Source organism: Chiloscyllium plagiosum, unplaced genomic scaffold (genome assembly GCF_037043375.1).
Source record: "Chiloscyllium plagiosum isolate Xiang-an unplaced genomic scaffold, Cpla_swu_hap1 HiC_scaffold_21, whole genome shotgun sequence".
Classification (NCBI taxonomy): domain Eukaryota; kingdom Metazoa; phylum Chordata; class Chondrichthyes; order Orectolobiformes; family Hemiscylliidae; genus Chiloscyllium; species Chiloscyllium plagiosum.
Window position 1 is genome coordinate 12,198,121 of NW_028270159.1, and position 24,430 is coordinate 12,222,550.

The 24,430-nt window shown below is 43.9% G+C and overlaps 1 protein-coding gene across 7 annotated transcripts in view; it reads right to left on the reverse strand.

Moving 5' to 3' along the window:
* The window catches only part of kcnt1b (potassium sodium-activated channel subfamily T member 1b), a 433,004-nt gene that overhangs the window by 24,981 nt on the left and 383,593 nt on the right, over positions 1-24,430 (reverse strand). For 6 of the 7 annotated variants that reach the window (XR_015760695.1, XM_087998272.1, XM_087998269.1 and 3 more), the window contains 7 exons: positions 23,071-23,142; positions 22,047-22,181; positions 14,728-14,839; positions 11,213-11,314; positions 10,155-10,238; positions 4,399-4,527; positions 2,268-2,565 (listed from right to left, as the gene is read on the reverse strand). Coding sequence is in view for 6 of the 7 variants with exons in the window: in XM_087998272.1 (XP_087854398.1) it covers positions 2,268-2,565; positions 4,399-4,527; positions 10,155-10,238; positions 11,213-11,314; positions 14,728-14,839; positions 22,047-22,181; positions 23,071-23,142 (932 nt within the window). In the remaining variant the exon portion in view is untranslated. The remainder of the gene's footprint in view (positions 1-2,267; positions 2,566-4,398; positions 4,528-10,154; positions 10,239-11,212; positions 11,315-14,727; positions 14,840-22,046; positions 22,182-23,070; positions 23,143-24,430) is intronic. The other variant, XM_087998271.1, reaches the window with a different exon arrangement.

The window sequence follows — 24,430 nt, forward strand, 5'->3', positions numbered from 1 at the left end:
TTGATTAGGGTTGTTAACTTGGGCCAATCAGGAACCTTGTAGTTAATGAGGGCAACTTGATCCCAATCACTACACTAATAGTTTGGGCTTTACTCTTATTACAAGATTTAAATCCCTAAAGTGATAGCTAATTTAGTAACTTCTTAATATGGTACGTTGGAGGGAAAAAGAGAATGAAATATGCCTTCCTCGTAGTTCTCAGAGTTACTTTCAAGATGAGAAGAATTTTAGTTAAAAATAGGGGGTTACTGGATAAAACCTTCCCATGTACCTTGAGATGATGGCATATCCTTTTACTTCTGGCAGAAAGGCTTCCAACAGAGTTGTAGTAATTATAATGAGGTCAGTCAGGTAGACTTCATAATATGAGTTCCCTGATTGGGGCTGGTAACATCGATCAATCAGAGAGCCTTGGCTGACAGATATAAACAGGAGTGTCAGAGGTTCCATTCATTCTGAGGGCTTGCTCTGTGGGAGCCGGATCAGTGTGAAGGCCTATCCATACGGAAATAAAGGGGGACCTTGGTCCCGGATACCGGCCTCTGTGCAGTTATTTCAACAGTGATTAAAAATTGGTAAGTTGACCACAGAAAGGAACGATCTTTGTGGAATGGCTCCATTCAGTCCACAAGCCTTTTCCAGTTCTGGTGACACATTGTTGACCTGAAAAGTTAACTCTGTTTATCTCCCTCCACAAGAGATGCTGAGAATTTTCAGCATTTTCTGTTTTTATTTCAGTTTCTAGAGAGCCAACTTGATAAAGATGCAGCTCACCTACTGAATGTTTTAGTAGGTAACAGCATGGAGGAGAAATCGGGGGAAATATTTTGCATATACACCCAGCCATGGCCAGGATAATCTCTGAGGGAATTACAAAAGTGCAATGTCCTCAGTGTAAAGACTGGGCTGTCAATGGTGTTTAAGAGGTGAAAGTGAGGATTGCAGATTAGAGTCAAGATTAGAGTGGTGCTGGAAAAGCACAGCAGGCCAGGCAGCATCCGAGGAGCAGGAAAATCGATGTTTCGGGCAGGAGCCCTTCATCAGGAACTTAAACTGTGTATAAGATGAAGGGGAAAAGTGCATGGAGGTCATGAGAGGAATAGTGGCAGGGAGAGCACCAACAAATTGTTTCTTAAACTCATTTACACCCTCCGTTTCAATGGAGTTTCCTAGTAAGTGTTCAACAATAACCATTTAGTGGAAAACAATTCCTCTGGTATGTTAGAGTGCTGATTTGATCGATGCAACTCATGAAAGGCAGCCTCAGTCAAGAGTTTGGTGCTGGAAAAGCACGGACAGCATCCGAGGAGCAGGAGAATTATGTTTTGGGCATAAGCCCTTCATCAGGAAAGGGGCTTGCTTGGATGGAGTGGAGATAGAAAATCTTGAGGAATTTGCCTGCAATTTCTTAAAATGTTCATTTGACAGAAAAATCTTCCTGTTGGGACCGTGACATCAGTGCTTAGCCTGCTGTCAACAAACAGTCTTAATGGAACTTCTAAGTTTTGTTTATTTTCTGGGCATCACAGACGTTAGCCCAAATGCTGAAAAATTAAATATTAAAGTGTGAATCCAAATACCTTATCACATGGTATAAAAGAACAACATTTTCCACAGCAGCCACAGACGGAACTGAATGACAAAATGTAAACTCTTAACTATTGCCTAAAATGTGCTTTAAGAAATTGTCATCGACAAAAAGTGGTTCTTCTGTTGAAGTTCCTGAGCAGGATACTTCCATCCTGTTATGAATGACTTGTAGAAATCATATGCATTCAAAAAGGAATACTTAAATTTGGAGTTTAAAAATGCCACATAAATAGCGAGCAGTAGCTGATCCAGCATTTGCAAACTGCCACAATGTCGAAAACTGAGGACTATCTTTGATAAACTGCAGCTGTTAATTTCCGTTCATAATTTATCACCAATGAAGGTATTTTTGTTATTATTAGATTCAAGATTAGAGTGGTGCTGGAAAAGCACAGCGGGTCAGGCAGCATCCGAGGAGCAGGAAAATCAACGTTTCAGGCAGGAGCCCTTCATCAGGAAGGGCTCCTGCCCAAACTGTCGATTTTCCTGCTCCTCGAATGCTGCCTGACCCACTGTGCATCTCCAGTATCTGCAGTCCTCACTTTCGCCTTGTTGTTGTATTAACCAAGCGAGATAATATTTTCTGACCTGTGCGTTTTTGCTAAACTGACGTAATCTTGTAATATTTTGCATGTGATGACAATTTTTTTTATATATAAGAGGAAGACAACACCCACCGTATCCTATTGTGGGTAAACCCAAATGCTGCATTCTGTTTTTCACCAGTTCTGACAGCTCTTGCCTTTCTGATCGATGATATAGTTCCTGCCTCTGTTGGTTAATCTTTTCATCGGTTTTACTGGTCTGCCTGTTCCCTTTCCTACTCAGTCTGCGAGCCCATTGCCTGCTCTTGCGTCTCAGCAGCGGGTGCTCTGACTGATCGCTTGACGTAGAGTTCCGATGACTCTTGCCAGCCCAAGGGTCTTTCACATCTTTAGCATCTTCACCGTCCTCAACGTTGATTGAGATCTGAGACTGCGGGAAAGCAGGTGTGTTTAAATAAAATAAAAGGAATATAGGTAACTCCCAATCTGTCACATAGTTACACAAATCTCAGAGAGCTAAATTGACTGTATCTTGGAAATGAACAAAAATTGCCTTGCTATTGCAAAAGTGCACATTAAATACATTCACAAAGAAAATTTAGGCATCAGGACTTTCTCTAAGTCTTCCACAGTAGTTTCTTATTTTCTCCCAAAGAGTTGCCCCATTGGTTTACTCCATGCTTACGAACAAAATAGTTTGCCATTGATTTCTGCAAGATACTTGACCAGAAAGCTCCCTTACTTTTACAGTCTGATATTAGACCTACAATAGGGTCCTACAGGTTGACAGCTGACCAGTTTGGCCACATTATAAAAGCACCTTCCACAGCCAACAGGGTCCTGGTATGAGATTTGAACTCAGAGCCTCTAGTCCAGAGCCAGGGACTTTACTCAAGCGCTCACAAGACTTCCACCGGTTTGTTAGTAATCATGTTCACAATTAGAGTCATAGAGATGTACAGCACAGAAACAGATCCTTCAGTCTAACCCATCCATGTTGACCAGATATCCCAACCCAATATAGTCCCACCTGCCAGTACCCAGCCCATATCCCTCCAAACCTTCCTATTCATATACCCATCCAAATGCCCTTTAAATGTTGCAATTGTACCAGCCTCCACCACTTCCTCTGGCAGCTCATTCCATACACATACCACCCTCTGAGTGAAAACGTTGCCTCTTAGGTTTCTTTTATATCTTTCCCCTCGCACCCTAAACCTATGCCCTCTAGCTCTGGATTCTCCAACCCCATGCCCCTCATAATTTTGTAAACCTCTATAAGGTCACCCCTCAGCCTCCGTCGCTCCAGGGAAAACAGCTCCAGCCAGTTCAGCCCCTCCCGAAAGCTCAAATCCTCCAACCCTGGCAACATGCTTGTAAATCTTTTCTGAACCCTTTCAAGTTTCACAGCATCTTTCTGATAGGAAGGAGACCAGAATTGCACACAATATTCCAACAGTGGCCTAACTAATATCCTGTACAGCCGCAACATGACCTTCCAACTCCTGTACTCAATACTCTGACCGATAAAGGAAAGCATAGTAAATGCCTTCTTCACGATCCTATCTACCTGCGATTCCACTTTCAAGGAGCTATGAACCTTTGTTCAGCAACACTCCCCAGGACCTTACCAGTCAGTGTATAAGTCCCGCTAAGATTTGCTTTCCCAAAATGCAGCACCTCGCATTTATTGGAATTAAACTTCATCTGCCACTCCTCAGCCCATTTCCGCTGATATGCCAAGAAAATAACCAAATATACATCAGAAGAAGAATGCATAACTAGTACATTAGACTAACAGTGTACTTTGACATTCAGTGGCAAAGTGTATACCTGCCTGTGCACACAGTGGTCACATCACTGCAATGTCATCAGCTGGAACTGCCCAACCATGAGCTTATGTCATGCACATGTGGGCAAGAGGCTGGTTTGTGGAGTATTGTTGAACAGGTCTGGACTAAGGTGCTATCCCTTTATCTCTGGTATGAAATGCAGGTTTGTTAGAAAAACAATGTGCACCTAGATAGCACCTTTCAAAGCCTCAGGACATTCCAATGCAGGTTACAGCCAAGGAAATATGTTTGTGGAGTAGTGATTGTGGTAATGTAGGAAATGGAGCTGCCAATGTGCGCACAGAGAGATCCCACAAGCAACAATGCGATAATAACCGGGTAATCCACTTTAGCGATGCTGGTTGAGTGATCAAAAATGGAGCTGGACTCCAAGAGATTGGACAAAGAGCGAAATGAGAATGGGCCCTCACCTCAGACGTGGAAAACATATGTGACTCTGTTCTGTAAATCCCGATTGGAATTTCTGCACTGGAAGAGCATAGCTTCTGAAAGAGTCGTCCATATGTTCGGATCCACAAGTCATCCTCTGTGACTTTCATCTAAAATATAAAGGCAAGTGATATTACCAGGCAGGTGGGTCAGGATGGGATAGAAAGCACTGTAGACACAATCTACAGACTCTGAAACCCCAATAATCTCAGGAGTTAATAGATTTCAAAGTAATAGTTTCCATGAGTCAAGTCAGAAAAACAAGTATCTATTTGTGCATTATATTCTGAGTTAGCAGGAAGCTTGTCTTGGCTGACTTTGAGAGAATTTGTGTTTTAATTGTATATTTCTATGATGGAAACCATAAACAGTTAACCAGCAATATGGCTTATTTATAGCGAAGAGTTCAAACGTCAGGGAAGATGAGTCATGAACAAAGCAGTTAAGGGAGAAGGCGGAAAGTGGGGATACAATTTTTAATTGTAGAGTCCTCAAGCTTGGATGGTCAGTGTAGTGGACATTATGAATAAGTTCAAGAGGCAATTGTAAAGATAATTCTAATTTAAGCCCATCGACTCAATGCTAACTGTGATTATCTCTCTCCACAGATGCTCTGACCTGCTGAGAATTTCCTATTTTAATTTCTGACTCCCAAGATTTTCTTTTGAGTTGGCAAGATAAGCTCATGATGATGAGAGCACGGGCATAATCATCCTGAAAAGGGTGAGCTTAGTAGCAGTTAGACCCAATTTAGTGTGGCTTGCTTTGCTACTTCAGAGAGCAGTGAAGAGTTAACCATGTTACTGTGGATCTGAAGTCACATGTAGGCCAAGCCAGGTAAGGATGACATTAGGGAACCTGATAGGTATTTACAACAATGACAATCACCACTGGACAAATCTTTATTTCCAGATTTATTGCATTATCAGTTGCTGTGGTGTGATTTGAAGCCACATCCCCAGTGCATTAACCAAAGCCTCAAGGTTACAAGCCTAATAACATTAACACTCGGCCATCAGCTGCTCCATGTTCCCCTCTAAGCTGCACACCATCCTGTCTTGGAACTATGTTGGGCCATTCCTTCACTGCTGCTGGGTCAAAACATTGGAACTCAACCCTAACTGCCCTGTGGGTGTATGTATGGACTGAGCAATAAATACTGGCCTATTCAGTGCCACTCACAACCCATGAAAGTGACGAAGGATATGAAATAACGTTTTCTAAAATGGGCTTGTTTGCTGCTCCTGAAAGGTTATATTAAAGTGTGATTCATACATTTATTAAATTACACACAAATATATAAGCAAATAGAGTACAAATCATATGAAGGCGCTAAATACAATAGAAACCACCATTATTCAATCCCTTTACGAAAATATTGCATTTGGGTAATGCTTTGTTCTGCTGATTGCCTTTTCTGAGTTTTCCAACAGGCATTGTTCTCTCACAACTCGTTCACCTTCTCCTATTTAGATGTTCCCGGTTGAGTCAGCATCCTCATGTTTGCAAACCTACACGTTAACAAAGCCAGCTTAGACATTAGCCAAACAGTTTCAGGCCTCCACAAACTCACAGCTCAGGGCACAATGTGGCAACATGTGTAGGAGGATCCCACTTGAAGTGATGCTTTTATAACAAGACTCCTTCAATCTTACAAGGAATAGATCATTCAGTAATAAGTGTCTGGATTTCAGAATGGCTTGGCACAATAAGTGGTCATTCAGGCATCTGAACCTGTGCTAGCTCTCTGTAAGAGTCGAGAGTGTGGTGCTGGAAAAGCACAACAGGTCAGGCAGCATCTGAGGAGCAGGAGAATTGACGTTTCAGGCAAAAGCCCTTCATCAGGAATGAGACTTTCTCCTAGTTCTCTATAAGAGCAATCTATTTTGACCCACTCCCTGCTCTTCCTTACAGCTCTGCAAATCTTCCCTCATCATGAGTCTAAACAATTTCCCTTTACACATCAGCATCTTTCCAAACAGTGTATTCCAGATCCTAACCAGTCGCTGCCCCATAAAAGGGTCTTTCTCAAGTCAACATTGATTGCTTTGATAAAACTTTCAGTCTCCCTGATTTCAAGCCATCCAGCAATGGAGACTGCAGTCATTTCCCTCAGGTGGGGGAATTCAAGACTAGAGGACAACTTTTTAAGGTGAGAGATGAAAGATTTAAGAAAAGACATGAGAGGTAACCTATTTATACAGAGGCTGGTTCTTGTGTGGAATGAATTTCCAGAGAAAGTGGTGGATGTAGGTACAGTTACACTATTTAAAAGACATTTCGATAAGTTCATGAATAGGAACGGATTGGAGGGATATGGGCCAATGCAGGCAGGTGGGACTAGTTTAGTTTGGGATTGTGGACGAAGGATCAGTTTCTAAGCTGTAAGACTCAATAAAATCTTTAAGATTTTGGGAACACCTTAATTCAATCTCCTTGGTATAGAGCAAGAATTTAGATTTGAGTGCTCACTTTCTTTATGCTCAAGGAAATTCTTTTAAACCTACAGTTCGTTCATTGGGGGGAAAACAAAATGTCCTCGGGTGGTTAGGTGCCAGTGAATGAGTGTTGGAGTACCCCAGGCTCACGAGCAGCTGATGAATATTTCTGGTCAAAATCTGGGGACAGTTCCCTACCCAAAGCTCTCAGTTAGGAAAAAAAGAATTGTAGTGAATATAGAGAAAGTGAAGCTCAAGATGTCAATTTTGTTTAAGTTAGTTTTTGACACCAGTTTGACTTCAGTTGGAGTACTGTGTACAGTTCTGGGCACCACACTTCAGGAACTGCAAACATCTTAGAGAGAGTTTGGAAGTGGTTCACACAACCAGTCTGAGATGGGCAGCACGGTGGCTCAGTGGTTAGCACTGCTGCCTCACAGCACCAGGGGCCTGGGTTCGATTCTAGCCTCGGGCAACTGTCTGTGTGGAGTTTACACATTCTGCAAGGGTTTCCTCCTACAATCCAAAGATGTGCAGGTCAGGTGAGTTGGCCATGCTAAATTGCCCCCATAGTGTTAGGTACATTAGTCAGAGGGAAATGGGTCTGGGTGGGTTACTCTTTGGAGGGTCAGTGTGGACTTGTTGGGCCGAAGGGCCTGTTTCCACATTGTAGGGAATCTAATCTAATATTTAAGGCTGAAATAGATTCTTGATCAGCAGCGGAATCAAGGGTAATGAGGTGAGGGCAGGAAAGTGCACTGAGTGTTGGATCAGTCATGATCGTATTGAATGGCAAAGCAGGCTCAAGGGGCCGAATGGCCTACTCCTGTTCCTATTTCTTATGGTCTGGGATAGATTGGAGAGGTTGGCACTGTTTGGAAGGGAGAAGGCTCAGAGTAGATTTGATAGAAGTTTTCAAAATCATAATGGGTCTGGACAGAGACGATGGGGAGAAACTGTTCCCATTTGTAAAAGGATTGAGAATGAAATGGCATAAGTTTAAAGTCGTTTTCAAAAATAGCTAACATGATGTGAGAATTTATTTTACACAGTGATTGGTCAGGATCTAGAATGCAGTGTCTGGGAGGCACGTTCAATAGAGATATTCAGCAGAGTGTTAGATAGTTAGATTAGATTAGATTCCATACAGTGTGGAAACAGGCCCTTCGGCCCAACAAGTCCACACTGACCCTCCGAAGAGTAACCTACCCAGACCCATTTCCCTCTGACTAATATACCTAACACTATGGGCAATTTAGCATGGCCAATTCACCTGACCTGCACATCTTTGAACTGTGGGAGGAAACCAGAGTACCCGGAGAAAACCCGCACAGACACGGGGAGAATGTGCAAACTCCACACAGACAGTTGCTCAAGGCTGGAATTGAACCTGGGATCCTGGTGCTGTGAGGCAGCAGTGCTAACCACTGAGCCACTGTGACTAGAAATAACATAGGATTATGAGGAAAGGCAGGAGAATGGCTGAGTCATATTGCACATTTATGGGCTAGTGCAGACAAGATGGGCTAAATGGCCTTCTTCTGGATAGCAACAATTCTGCAATCTTATTTATAGGATTAGGAGAAAGAAAAATTGTGCACCATGACAAGTGTTCCAATAGCATTGGCGATGCACTGAATTAAACTGTTAGAAGGGAGGGAAGAAATTGGTTAGCAAATCAGAAAACGCTGGAGAAACTCGGCAGGTCTGGCAGCATCCGTGGAGACAGAAACAGAGGGAGCATTTTGATTTTTCTTTAGGATAATATGACTTATTTTCTGCACAAGTCATTTTTAATTTGAAACAGTAACTCTGTTTCTCTATCCACGGATACTGCCAGACCTGCTGAGTTTCTCCAGCAATTTATTTTTATTTCAGGTTTCCAGTGTCTTGTGAAATGTTGCCATTTTTCAGGGAGGGGCATTGCTTGCCTTTCTCTTTTGGGAATTGTCAGAGAGAAATGGTGGGGGGGGGGGGGGGGGGGGGGGGGGGCGGAGGGGGCAACACCAACCTTCCGATCAGCATCTCAGCCGGACCCAACCCTACTCTATCCCTTGTCACCCTGCATTTCCCATGGCTAATCCACCTGGCTTGCACATCCCTGCACACTATGGACAATTTACCATGACCAATCCACCTAATGTGAACCATCTTTGGACTATGGGAGGAAACCAGAGCACCTGGAGGAAACCCACACAGACACGGGGAGAATGTGCAAACTCCAAGCAGACAGTCACCCGAGGGTGGAATCGAACCCAGGTCCCTGGCGCTATGAGGCACTAGTGCTAACCACTGAGTCATTATGTCTCAGCATAATGACTCAGTGGTTAGCACTAGTGGATAAAGAGAGAGAGAGAGTGAGCAATTGAATAGTATTTTAACAGTGGGTTTGGTGGGGCAAGGAGTTGATTATTGTTTTTGGACACAGAAGAAACAAGGTGAGAGGATATACAGGCAGGTTGTGATGGGTGTTCTGGAGTCTGTTCTTAAGTTGATTTAGTTGCAAGTTGGAGCACAATTCAGGACAATGGAGATCGGCTGTTCATGAGTAGGGGAAATGTCGCTTTATCAATTTTAAAACCATGCATGGGATCGTGTCCGTGAGTATAAGTGCTTGTAAGTCTGATGTTCATAAACCTGTATTGAGAAGGTAGTCTGGTGAACGGATTAAGAGTGGAACAGATGTGTTAACTTCTCCCAGATCCTCTCAGAGTCATATTACAGAATTACAGCCCAGAGAAATGCCCTTCTGCCTGTCAAGTCTGTGCTTGTGGCATCTAACTGTTCCAAGGGGAAAGTAAGGACAGCGGATGCTGGAGGTCAGAGTCAAACAGTGTGGTGCTGGAAAAGCACAGCCGGTCAGGCAACATCCTGATGAAGGGCTTATGCCCAAAACATCGATTCTCCTGCTCCTTGGATGCTGCCTGACCTACTGTGCTTTTCCAGCAACACACTCTTCGAACCCAACTGTTCCAATCCCAACTTCTAGCATTTGGCCCAAAGCCTCATTCTATGTAAGTGAGTAAATCAGGCAAAACGCACTATTGAAACGCTGCAGGATATACCACTGGATAGACAGAAATGGATAAAGAGAGAGAGAGAGTGAGCAATTGAATAGTATTTTAACAGACATTGAAAGGAATTGCCCAGCTTGTACACAATAATACTTTAGAAATGACTACGATTTAATTATATCTTCATCCCTACAAATTTGAAATATACAAGGTCACAAAACAGAACACATTTATCACCACCAAACTTTAACTTTCAGAAAGAATGTGTGTGTTTCAGGTACTTACAGCACAAAGATAACCAGAGCCCGGCGTAGTGTCAAGTCCCAGTAATAACCGGGCGATTGGGATCATGTAATCTTTAACAAAGGACTAGCGAGGAAAATAGGAAAGATTAAACAATTGTAGGTACCATCCACATCAGGTAAACATAGGCACGATCACTTTAGCATTGCCCACCCTCATGAACCCAACCAACTTGAACAACGTCCATTCTCTGCCAATACTCACCCACCAAAGTGGTGAGTGAGGCTGGAAATTCTTCATACAATCAGGCAGCACAGCAAGGGACTATTCGGCCCATGATGCTTATGCTGTCCCTTTAGAACTATGATACAATCAGTCCCATTAATCAGATCTTTTCAAGTCTACATTCAACTCTGTTTGGAAAGTTGCAGGTTTATCTTATACTTGAAGCTATCTGCATACTGCAATCTGGTTTCGAGTGTCTCAGGCTGTAGGTGTCTGCACATTTGCTGTTTCCAAAGCTGTTGGCTCTTAATCACTGAATTAGGTTCTTCAAATTCTTATGTACCATGAGTCCCTATAATCTACATCTGTGTACAATGGTTTATAGACAGCTCTCTGTGTAGTATCCAAAACCTCTCTGACCATATGCTGGTGTCCTGACGTCAGGGCTCATGATTTACAAGTATCTGATTATACATTTGCTTCCACCATCCTTTCCTGAATAGAACTTCTTGCTGGGAAAACAAAAAAATTCTCCTCATTGCCTTCCCTCACCACACCAATTATCACAACATCCACATCCTCTGGCGACTGATCCTCCTGCCAGTCAGCTGACTCTCTTAAATATCTCTTTCACTTTCTCTGTCCTAAAGAGACCAACCCCAGCTTCTGGAGTTATCCTGAATAACTGAAAGCTGGGAGAAATTGCAAGCCTGCCATTCAGTCCATTACAACCCTCATCAAAATTCAATTTCTGCTGATGGTGAACGCTTGCTTGCAGTCTGTGTGCCAGCAACCATGCTCGTTTTTGACTGTACGTCATCATCCAATAGGTAACAGTGTAAAATATGGTAATACTCAGTGAGCATGCTACAGACCTGATAGAGTAGCGTGTCTAACATGCTGATACTGAACACTCTTCCGGCAGCGAAGGGGAGTCGGAACATGAATGCTAAATTTGAGCCTTTCTCACGTTCCTTCTGTAGGGTGAAAGAAAAATGAAATGTAGTGAAGACATAGCAGGTACACACTGCACTTACTTCAACTCAGTTAAATAGGTGACAGCCTAGTTCATTCCTCAAGGTAATGCTTTGACCAATCAAAGCCAACTTGCCTGGCTTAAAATGGAAACAAAGATTCACAGAATTGCTACGGCACAGCAGGAGGCCATTTGGCCCATTGACAGCATCGGTTTTATCACCTCATGCTAATCTCCTGCCTTTTCCCCTTTTATCCAAATAATCCTCCTTGTGAATGCTTCAATTGAATCTCCCTCTCCCGTACCTGCAGGCTGTGCATTCCAGACCCTAACCACATGCTGTGCGAAAGAAAAATCTTTTCTTGGAACACCCTATTTGTGCATCACTTTGAATCCATGCCCTCTCATTTTTTTATGAGTGGGAACAATTTCTCCCAAACTGCATTACCAGCCTGCTCATGAATTTGGAAGCCTCTATTAAATCTTCTCCCAGCCTTATTTCTCTCCAGCTTGGTTGAACAGTCCCAGCTTGGTGGTTAACTGCCAGTCCTCATTAACAGGTGCATTATCATTGGCAACTCCTCTACCAAACCCCTTGCCAACTAATTGGCACTCTCCTCTCAGACAATATAAATGTTGCACTCCATTTAAAACTGATGTTCTTGTGAATTGTTCTGATGAGTGCAAGACAAAATGCTTTAGCTAAATGTGTCATTCTCTCAGAGATATTCGTGGAATGTAGTTGTTGGTTAGGTATTGAAGATAGTTCAGGTAATATCCATTCATCAATCAGAAAACATGCACGGGAAGCACATAAGGTTAGTGCAAGAGGCTGCTGTACACCAGAATTGCCTCTTTCATGTATGGTTGCTACCTATGGGTGAACCACCAAGTAGGAAACTGTGTGATACCCAGGTAGGCCAAGATGGTGCTGGACGAACACCATCAAGCCAGGCAGCATCAGGAAGTGGAGGAGTCAACGTTCTTCAGGACTGGGGGTGGGGGTGAGGGGAAGCAGCAGATAAAGGCGATTGATGGGCCGGGGGAAATTGGTGGTGAAGAGGGCATAGATTAGATTAGATTACCTACTGTGTGGAAACAGGCCCTTCGGCCCAACAAGTCCACACCGACCTGCCAAAGCGCAACCCACCCAGACCTATTCCCCTACATTTTACCCCTTCACCTAACACTACGGGGAATTTAGCGTGGCCAATTCACCTGACCTGCACATTTTTGGGCTGTGGGAGGAAACCGGAGCATTCGGAGGAAACCCATGCAGACACGGGGAGAATGTGCGAACTCCACACAGTCAGGCGCCTGAGGCAGGAATTGAACCCGGGTCTCTGGCGCTGTGAAGCAGCAGTGCTAACCACTGTGCCACTGTGTCACCCATTGTGCCATCGTGCTTTACAGAGTGGAAACAGGCCCTTTGGCCCAACCAGTCCACACCGACCCTCCGAAGAGTAACCCACCCAGACCCATTTCCCTCTGACTAATTGACCTAACACTATGGGCAATTTAGCAAAGCCAATTCACCTGATCTGCACATCTTTGACTGTGGGAGGAAACCGGAGAATGTGCAAACTCCACACAGTCACCCGAGGCTGGAATCGAACCTGGTACCCTGGTGCTGTGAGGCAGCAGTGCTAACCACTGTGCCACCCTGATATTGGATACTTAACAGCAGAGCTTTCATCATGAACTAACCATCCCCAACTCCATGCTCAGTTCACTCTCTTGTGTAGAATATGGGCAATGGTCTATAAGGGAAACAGTCTCAAACTGAGCTCTCAAAATCAGATTAGCACCTTGAGAATTTTCTGTATTTTTCTGTATTTGCACATTTGCTCTCAAGTTATTGCTATTGCTGCCTACAAATAAAATATTATAGTATGGATTTCCTCTGGGCAGAGACAATGTCTATGAGAAACTGCTACAGCAAGTCCCACTGGTATGTCAGTACTTTCAAAAGATGCCTAGTAACCCATTAATATCTTAGCTGGTTTCTGAAAGTCATCTCAATTTTCCACACGGATAAAAATATTATGACTGCTACATATATCATTTCAATTTGGATAAAAATCTCTCAATACCAGGCAGAGCTAGTGTTTAATCATTGGCCCAAGGACAGTCATAGAACATAGAACATAGAAGAATACAGCGCAGTACAGGCCCTTTGGCCCTCGATGTTGTGCCGATCCAAGCCCACTATCCTCCATATGCCTATCCAATGCCCGTTTAAATGCCCATAAAGAGGGAGAGTCCACCACTGCTACTGGCAGGGCATTCCATGAACTCACGACTCGCTGAGTAAAGAATCTACCCCTAACATCTGTCTTATACCTACCACCCCTTAATTTAAAGCAATGCCCCCTTGTAATAGCTGACTCCATACGTGGAAAAAGGTTCTCATGGTCAACCCTATCTAAACCCCTAATCATCTTGTACACCTCTATCAAGTCATCCCTAAACCTTCTTTTCTCCAATGAAAACAGCCCCAAGTGCCGAAGCCTTTCCTCATACGATCTTCTTACCATACCAGGCAACATCCTGGTAAACCTCCTCTGCACCCGTTCCAGTGGCTCCACATCCTTCCTATAGTATGGCGACCAAAACTGCACACAATACTCCAGATGCGGCCGCACCAGAGTCTTATACAACTGCAACATGACCTCAGGGCTCCGGAACTCAATTCCTCTACCGATAAAAGCCAGTACGCCATATGCCTTCTTCACCGCACTATTTACCTGGGTGGCAACTTTCAGAGATCTGTGTACATGGACATCAAGATCCTCTACTCATCCACACGACCCAAGTATCCAACCATTAGCCCAGTACCCCGTCTTTTTGTTACTCTTACCAAAGTGAATCACCTCACACTTACCTACATTGAACTCCATTTGCCACCTTTCTGCCCAGCTCTGCAACTTATCTATATCCCGCTGTAACCTGCCACATCCTTCCTCACTGTCAACAACTCCACCGACTTTCGTATCATCCACAAACTTGCTCACCCAACCTTCTAGCCTCTCCTCCAGGTCATTTATAAAAATGACAAACAGCAATGGTCCCAAAACAGATCCTTGCGGAACACCGCTAGTCCCTTTTGTAATCTGTATGAAGAGTGTAGGTTTATCACAATTACTTTCCCTTCCAATTGTTATACTTAGGACAGATGTAGCTATGGCAACCAGGCATCTAAGGAAAACCCATTGTGCTCCTGTTCTGCCCAAGGTGAAAGAAACAAAGTGGAGGAGTTGATGCTAAACCAGCTGAATCAAGTTAAAACTCTTGAAATTTATTCACACATCCGGCTAAAATAGGTCTTCCTAAAGGGGAAATTGATTGATCTTGTTGCTACATTAGAGGTGAAGACTTCCATCTGGACTTTAATTTGAGAAATAAATAAGTTACCTTTTCTAATTTGGAGAGTGCAAGTGAATAACAGTCCTTTGCTCGGAATTGCATGAACCTCATATTTGATGGGTGAGTCAATTCAGTGATGATACTGAGACTGGGGAACAACCTGAAAAACAGAACGTGACGAGTGACATCCAAATACGGTTAACCGGGGGAAGAAACGCTCAAACACTTAGGACTTTCTCACCCCTCGAGTGTTTTAGGATCCAAAAAAAGTCAGTGATCTGAGCAAATCTGTTAGTTCACACCATGACTACTGTGGGAGCATTAATACATGACACTTTTTAGAACAAGTATAGAAACATTTGTTAGACTTGCGTAAAGATTTGTAGCTGAGTGCCAGTTGCTGTTGTTGTGGGGATGTTCACTGAGCTGGGAAATTGATTTGCAAACATACCTACAACCAAGACATTTATTAGGCTTTTGTGGAACAGTGGTAGTGTCCCTTTCTCTGAGCCAAGAGACCTGGATTCAAGTGCCACCTGCTCCAAAGGTGGGTAATGACATCTCTGACAAGCTTGTTTTGAAAATACCTAGAAACATTTAAGCATTGGTAAGCACTGAAAAAAAGTAAAACTATTTTCTTTTTCTGGAAATATACAAGAAACTGTCCCCTGGAGACATCAAGGTCTGTTGGCTTCCATGTCTACAGCCCAAGGTTGGAAGGATGGCATTCTGTGTAAAAATTGAAAGATGCTGATGCTGTAAATCAGGAACAAAAACAGAAGTTGCTGGAAAAGCTCAGCAGGTTTGGCAGCAGTTGTAAAGAGAAATCTGAGTTAACGTTTCAGGTCTGGTGTTCTGAGGAAGGGTCACCGGACCTCAAACGTTAACTCTGATTTCTCTCCACAGATGCTGCCAGACCTGCTGAGCTTTTCCAGCAACTTCTGGGTTTGGCATCCTATGTATCTCCTTACCGGGGGGCCTGGAAATCACCCTCAGCATGACATTAAAGCTGACCTTGAGCTGCTGGGAGATGGACAGGGAGGGCTGTGACCATGATGACACTTTGGGTACCTGTCTTATGTTGACTGTTTAGAAAAGTTCAAGTATATGGTTGAACCTAGGATTAAAGTAAATCAATAGGTTTCTCAGACAAAGAGGCAGTCCTCAATTGGGAGTCACCTTCATCAGATTGAAAACAGGAAAGATGGAAGAAGACCCAGGAGACTGGGTCGAGAGTGTGATGCTGGAAAAGCACAGCAGGTCAGGCAGCATCCAAGGAGCAGGAGAGTCGACATTTCGGGCGGGAGCCCTTCATCAGGATCATCAGATTCCTGATGCTGTGCTTTTTCAGCGCCACACGCCTGACTCTGATCTCCAGCATCTGCAGACTTCACTTTCTCCCAGGAGACTAGATACCCACACTTCGGCTGGAGAAGTGAGTGAATTATGAGCTATTGGGATTGACATTGTATAACAATGGAGAAAGTGAGGACTGCAGATGCTGGAGATCAGAGCTTAAAAATGTGTTGCTGGAAAAGCGCAGCAGGTCAGGCAGCATCAAAGGATGCTGAAGAAGGGCTTATGCCCGAAACGTCGATCCTCCTGCTTTCCTGAAGAAGGGCTTATGCCCGAAATGTCGATTCTCCTAGTCCTTTGATGCTGCCTGACCTGCTGCGCTTTTCCAGCAACACATTTTTAAGCATTGTATAACAATGGACCATTCGCTTTCTGGTGTCAGTGAACCAATCCCATCTATCATAAGATGTACACACATCCCATCTCTTTAGCTAATGCATTGTTTCTGAATTATTGCTTTTTCGTTAACTGAAACGAATAACTCAAAATTACCTACAGAGTTGATTCTGTGGTACCTGTGGCTCCCAAAACCCAAATCTTACTCTACCCCAGCACAGAAGGTTAAGATGTTGCTGGTGACGCTAAGTGAGAGAAATCTTCAGGGTCTGCCATTGTTAACAGGAAGGCTGACAAATTGACCACGAGCTGTCTTGTGAAGTGGAAGCTGAGAGAGTGTGACCTTATGGTCTGACTACAGTTAATGACATGACAACAGCCTACATCTGGAGACATGTGGTAAGTAACAACTTGGAAAGGTTATCAATTCTGCAACATATCTCCGCGATTCTCCGATCCGAGAAAATGTCCTAAGAAATGGCCGAACTGAAACAACAGGAAGAACTGCTTCACCTCAACGCCCCTGGAATTAATTTTCCAAAGCTGAAATGTTTGATTTCTGTTTCAAATCGAAACATCATTTGAGTACATTTTGTCTAACATCAAACAGAATACTGTTGCCACAAAAATAATAGATCACAATGGCACAGCAATTGCATTTCTGCCTTCTGACCCACTGGCACCAGGTTCATATGAACAGAGGAACAGGAATAGGCCATTCGGCCCCTTGGGCCTGTTCTGACATTCAATAAGTTCATGGTTGATCTAACGACTCAATCTTGCCCACGCTAAGTCTTTCACACCCCTTGCTTATCACAAATCTGGACTCTGCTTCCACTGTCTGTTGTGGGAGAAAACAGCTCAGAGAAAGCAATAGTGCGTAAGTGCAAAAGATAAGATGGAACATTAGCAGCACGCAAACCGAAGTGCCAAGTGGATGATTCACCTCAGCCTACCTCAAAGGTTCCCAGAATCATAGATACCAGTCTTCAGCCAATTCGACACATTCTGTGTCATATCAAGAAATGACTGAAAGGATTGATTATTGCAAACGCTATGGGCCCTGACAACATTCCAGCAATAATACTAAAGACTTGTGTTCCAGAAGTTGATGTTCCCCTAGCCAAGCCATTCCAGTTCATTTACAACACTGGCATCCACCCGACAATGTGGAAAATTGCCCAGGTATATCCTGTACACAAAAAGCAGGACAAATCCAACCCAGCCAATTACTGCCCAGTCAGTCTACTCTCCATCATCAGTAAAGTGATGGAAGGTGTTCATCAACAGTGCTATCAAGCAGCACCTGCTCAGCAATAACCTGCTCAGTGACGCCCAGTTTGGGTTTCCCCAGGGCCACTCAGCTCCTGACGTCATTACAGCCTCAGTTCAAACATGGACAAAAGAACTGAACTCCAGAGGTGGGGTAAGAGTGACAGAGTTGCAGCATCAAGGAGCCCTCGCTAAACTGAAATCAGTGGGAATTAGGGGCAAACTCACTGCTTGCTGGAGTCATACCAAACACATAGGGAGATGGTCGTGGTTGTTGAAAGTCAGCTCCAGGTCTTCTCTGCAGGACTTCCTCAGGGTAATGCCCTAGGCCCAACCATTTTCAGCTGCTTCATCAATGACCTTCCCTCCATCATAAGGTCAGAAATGGGGATGTTCGCCGATGATTGCACGACATTTAGCACCATTCGTGACTCCTCAGATACTGAAGCAGTCTGTGTTCAAATGCAGCAAAATCTGGACGATATCCAGGCTTGGACTGACAAGTGGCAAGTAACGTTCATGCCACACAAATGCCAGGCTATGACCATCTCCAACAAGAGATAATCCAACCAACTCCTGCTGACATTCAGTGGTGAATCCATCACTGATTACTCCACTATGAACATCCTGGAGATTACCATAGACCCGGAAATGGAACTGGATTGGCCATATAAATACAGTGGCTACAAGAACAGGTTAGAGATTTGGAATCCTGTTGTAAGTAACTCATCTCCTGACTCCCAAAAGCCTGTCCACCATCTACAAAGCACATGTCAAGAGTGTGATGGGATATTCTCCACTTGCCTGGATGGGTACAGCTCAACAACATTCAAGCAGCTCAACACCATCCAGGACAAAGCAGGCTGCTTAATTGACACTACATCCATAAACATCCATCCACTCACTTTACCATCGATGCTCAGTAGCAGCAGTGTGTACCATCTCCAAGATGCGCTGCAGAAATTCACCTCCGACAGCACGTTCCAAACCAGTGACTGCCACCATCTGGAAGGATAAGGGAAGCCGATATGTGGGAACGTCACCGGCTGCAAGTTCCCTTCCAAGCCACTCACCATCCTGACTTGGAAATATATCTTCATTCCTTCAGTGTTGCTGGGATAAATCCTTGGACTCCCTCCCTAATGAACATTGTGGGTGTAGCTACAGCAAATGGACTACATCAACGTACCACCACCTTCTCAATGGTGACTAGGGATGGGCAATAAATGCTGGCCTAGCTAGTGATGTCCATGTCCCATGAATGAATTAAAAAACAAACTGTGCCAGGCTAGCACATGTTATAGAAGTGTGTTGCCACAGCAACTTGGACTCCCTGAATAACAGAGCAGTCACTGAATATTCATCAATATAGAGACCACAACCACTCACACATTATTTTGATCCAACAAGCAATTAGACCATCTAATGTTTAATATGTTTCTTATTTATTTCCCAGGTGCCAAACAATAAGATTTGTATTCTGCGTTTAAATTATGTGAAGTTTATTGCACTGTTTCAATGTTATCATTTGGAAACAATAACACATAACTCACGAATAGAACTGAACATTCCAGAAAATTCCAAGGTACTGTGACAGCCTCGGAGTTAAAATCCCTGCACCAGAACTCGGATATTAACCCATTTTATCCCTTTCTTTCTGGGAACCTGCTGCACTTTTCCAACATTTTGTGATTTAAACTGAAATTTCCAACACTCATCTTTTATTTGTCTACATAACACGAAGGGTCCTTGACACTAATAAAATGGCGAGCAGCTATCGGGAAAATAGCTCCTTATGTGGCAAGTGTAAACAGTAAAAATATCTCTGGGAAACCACTTCATAAAAATTGTCAGTGTTCTGTGTTTTTTCCTTTCTGAATTTTACCTTTTTACAGCGTTCTTCCAGGGAAGGGCTTAATACAGTCTCAGAAGCTTTCCCCCTGTCCACTCAAAGGTGACCCACCCTTCTTCATACGTGAACTTGAACTGTTTTAGTTTCACTGTTGAGCCACTCCTGGTCTGCACCTGCTGTAGGCTTGGCTGACTGCACTGTGATGGGAGAGGGGGTAAACATCTCTGCTTAATCTCTGTGCACGCCTCTGCCAATGTTCAGTTAGTGACCACCTCTCCACCCAGTCAGGTGGTTGTTGACTCAAGCTCCCTCCAGAACCCAAGTGCATACAAAACACTTCAGGAATGCTATATCCAAAAACCTCGGGACCAGCTGGTTTTCGGATAAAGGATATTTTCAGTTTTTGGATATACTTATTCAGCTTCGTGGTACATTTTGTATGCAGACTTCATAATAGATGTATACACTTAATGGTACAGTCCTGGGCAGTGTTGCCGAACAAAGAGACCTTTGGATGCAGGTTCATAATTCAATATCGTGGAATCCTTACAGTGTAGAAACAGGCCATTTGGCCCAACAAGTCCATACTGGCCCTCTGAAGAGTAACCCACGCAGAGCCATTTCCCCCACCCAATTACTCTACATTTACCCCTAACTGATGCACCTAACCTACCCATCCTTGAACACTGTGGGCAATTCAGCATGGCCAATTCACCTAACCTGCACATCTTTGGATTGTGGGAGAAGACCAGAGCACCCAGAGGTAACCCACGCAGACAGTCACCCAAGGCTGGAATTGAACCTGGGTCCCCGGTGCTGTGAGGCAGCAGTGCTAATCACTGAGCCACCATGCCACTCATTGAAGGTGGAGTCACAGGTAGACAGGATAGTGAAGAAGGTGTTTGGTACACTTGCTTTTATTGGTCAGTGCATTGAGTTTAGAAGTTGGGAGGTCATGTTGTGGCTGTACAGGACATTGGTTAGGCCACTTTTGGAATACTGCCTTCAGTTCTTGTCTCCCTGCTATAGGAAGGATGTTGTGAAACTTGAAAGAGTTCAGAAAAGATTTATAAGGAAGTTGCCAGTGTTGGAGGATTTGAGCTAAAGGGAGAAATTGAATAGGCTAGGGCTGTATTCCCTGGAGCATCGGATGCTGATGGGTGACCTTATAGAGGTTTATAAAATTATGTGGGGCAATGGTAGGGTAAATAGCCAAGGTCTTTTCCCCAGAGTAGGAGAGTCCAAAACTAAGGCAGAGATTTAAGGTGAGAGGGGAATTATTTAAAAGGGACCTAGTGGGAACTTTTTCATGCAGAGAATGGTGTGTGTATGGAAGGAACTACCAGAGGAAGTGGTGGAGGCTGGTACAATTACAACATTTAAAAGGCATCTGGATGGGTATATGAATAAGAAGGGTTTAGAGGGATATGGACCAAGTACTGGCAAATGGGACTAGATTAGGTTGGGATATCTGGTTGCATGGACGAGTTGGACCGAAGAGTCTGTTTCTGTGCTGTACATCTCAATGGCTCTGACTCTATAGTTCGTCCAAGGACTTCATCATTGTGTCCAGCTCTCACTGCACACTCACAGGAAACCTTAAAAGCAAGATAAATATCGAGGCTAACCCTTGATGGATTGTCATTACAGAAAACAATAATATAAATAAACGACTTAAAGGTAAAGGCAGTTAGCAGGTCCTTTTGAACCCTTTGGAAAAAATCTTTATTTTTGCCCAAGCTCACCCAAATGAATTTAAAAGTGAAGTTTATTTCCAAAGGGACCATACTCAGCAGGTCCTGTCAGGTCCGCTTCTGAAAAGACCTTCAGGTTTTAGGTCCAGTTGGTTTCTGGACATACAGATAAAGGACTCCTGGCCTGTACTGAGAGGGTGCTGCACTGTCAGAGGCACGTCTTTCAGAGGAGTCATTAAACCGAGGACTTCTCTGCCTGTTCAGGTGGATGTAAAAGAGCCAGTGGCAATCATTTGTGGAAGGAATTCTCGGCAGTGTCCTGGCTGATACTGACCCCTCAATCTACATCAATAGGACCAGATTATCTGGTCATCATCACATTGCCAATTGCTGTTCAACAATTAGTTGCCAACAATTTCTTAGCATGGTTACAACAGTGTCTACCCTTTCTAAAGTACTTACGTGGTTGTAAAGTGCTTTGAGACATCTGAAGGTCACCGTTAGAAGATTTAATATCAATGCCAATTTATAGAATTTTTACAATTTTAAGGGATGTGGAAAAGAGCTGAAAAATGTGTTGCTGGAAAAGCACAGCAGGTCAGGCAGCATCCAAGGAGTAGGAGAATCTTCAGGAATTTCCTGAAGAAGGGCTTATGCCCAATATGTTGATTCTCCTGCTCCTTGGATGCTGCCTGACCTGCTGCGCTTTTCCAGCAACACATTTTTCAGCTCTCATCTCCAGCATCTGCAGTCCTCACTTTCTCCCAGGGATGTGGAAAAGTCCATTTAATTGAGAGACAGGAACTAACTCGTTCCCAGTTCTGATGTCCTGGCTACTTGGACAGGAATGAGCTTACCTGAACATCGTTTGAACATTAACAATCGTCTTGGCATCAGCCATGTAATCTTCCTCAGCGCTCATCGTACTCTCTTTGTCCACAACCACCAGGTTATCAGCATAAATAATTCCACACTGCAGTAGATTATCCAGGCTGAGGGATATGCCCAAGGAAACAAAAAGGTAGAGACCAAGAGTTAAAATATGCTCACTACCACCCAAGATTCCCCCCAAAGGGACACACCAATCTGACATGGAAACATGATTGCCATTCCTTCACTACCACTGTGTCAGAATCCCGGAACTCCCTCGCGAATGACAGTGCGGGTGTCCCAAAACTCAATGGACTGCAACGGTTCAAAAAGGTGGTTCACCATCACCTTAGCAACGGCAGTCAGGGATGGGCAATATTGTTGGATTAGCCAGTGATGCCCAAATGCCTTGAATGATTGAATAAAGGACATGGGCAAGCAGAGGCAGCAAGAAAATGCCTCAGTGTGATGATCAGTTCTGGTGCAGGTTCCCACCGAACACATGGACCTCAGTTTCCCCTTCAGATACTGCCTGAACTCCCTGTTCTTCAGCTCCATTACAGCTTCTGGTCTTTCTGCCTCTAACACAACAACACTGATTCATCTTCATTTAACACCCAGTTTAAAAATAAAACCCAAGGCAGTTTGCAGGACCATTTTGAAACTGAAACACTCAAAGAGAAATATTAGGCCAGATGACCAAGAGCTTGGTTGAAGAAGTAGATTTTAGTCAGTGTTGTAAAGGAGGATAGTGAGGTGAAGAGGAAGGATAAAGGCAACTGAAATCACAGCCACCAATGAAGCTATACTATTGTCCTCAAACCTCCTGACTCTCTGATGCCAAGAACATTCATCAAAGGAGAATTTAAAAACAAACCTAAACTCATTTACATGTAATGGGACTCCACTCCACAGCCTCATGTTTAGAGTGAGTTTACAGGAAACAGCAAATGTAATCACGCAGTCGAATTCTAGCTTTTTTTTCGATTGGTACAATACATTGATACTTACTTATCGATGCATCCCACCATGAAATAAACCATCGGGAAACAGCAGATAGCTTCTAAAAAGTGGTTCTCAGGCCTGAAAGTAAACATTAAGCCATTACTGGGAAGCACAAAAGTCCATTGTATCAAAACATTTTCGAGCACATAGAAATATGGTAATTCTGAGCGGAGATTTTCCACTCCCAGAGACAAATCTGATGACAGTGGAGGATGGGATTATTGTGAGTGGCAGCAAATATTTTATTAGAGTGATGCTTCAGAGTTTGGGGCCTGATTGACAGTAGAGTTTTACCCTCAAAGTGTTCAGGAAAGGCAGGGCCGATAGTAGGAGTGGTGTGGGAGAGTTCCTTATTGCACTGTTTGTAACATCAGTGTAGTCTGTTCAAAGCGAGGTCCCCGTGTGAAAGGGCAATAAATTAACAAGCTCTATAAGCAGACAACCTTCCTGTTCCAGAGAATTTCTAAGCAACAGGTAAACAACACGATGGTTTATCACTCAATTGGAAAGATATCCTGTCGTGACACAGGATAATATCAGTTGTTTAAGAATAATGCACAATGAGAGTTGTTTCATTACCTAGAGTGTGAACCTGAAAGCTTCCTAGACTAGAAGTGTAGTGAAGATATGGCTGTTGTTATGGGAAGATTAACCAACGAGAGTGATTAAAGTGATCCAAAAATAATGAAACAAACCTGGGGTGGAAGGGGAAAGAAAAGACACAAATTTGTTTCATGTTTTTACAGCATACAAATTCCTGCAGATAGGGATGGAGTTGTCTGCACTGGGGTCTGTGGTGCTTTCAGTAATGATCCATCTCCTGTGCACCTTTGTTGACGCTGGGTCCAGTTTCATGGTTGGCCGAGTTTCCCCACAGTTACTAATGTTTCAGTGGTGTGTTAATTGGCTTGAGTTTAGACATCCACTCCTCCTCAACTTACAGGATGTCCCGCCTCAGTGGGCTACCAGATAGATAGATTGGCCAGCAGCTTTGTGGTCCCAACAGCACCACCAGGAGTAATGGCCACTGCTGGAACTACAAGCAGTCCCACCAGTCTGAGATCGAGCCCACAGGAACAGGCAGCTCCAGAGATGGCTGGCAGGGCTAGTGATGGCCAGTGTGGAGTGCCGGTGAGGGTGATAGAGTGGGAACATCTAGAATCATACAATCCCTACAGGTTGGACATAGGCCATTTGGCCCATTGAGTCCACACTGACCTTCCAAAGAGGATCCCACCCATCACCCCAACCCTGTCCTTGAAACCCTGAATTTCCCATGGCTAACCCACCTAGCCTGCACATCCCTGGACACTGTGGGCAATTTAGTATGGCCAATTCACCCTAACCTGCACATCTTTGGACTGTG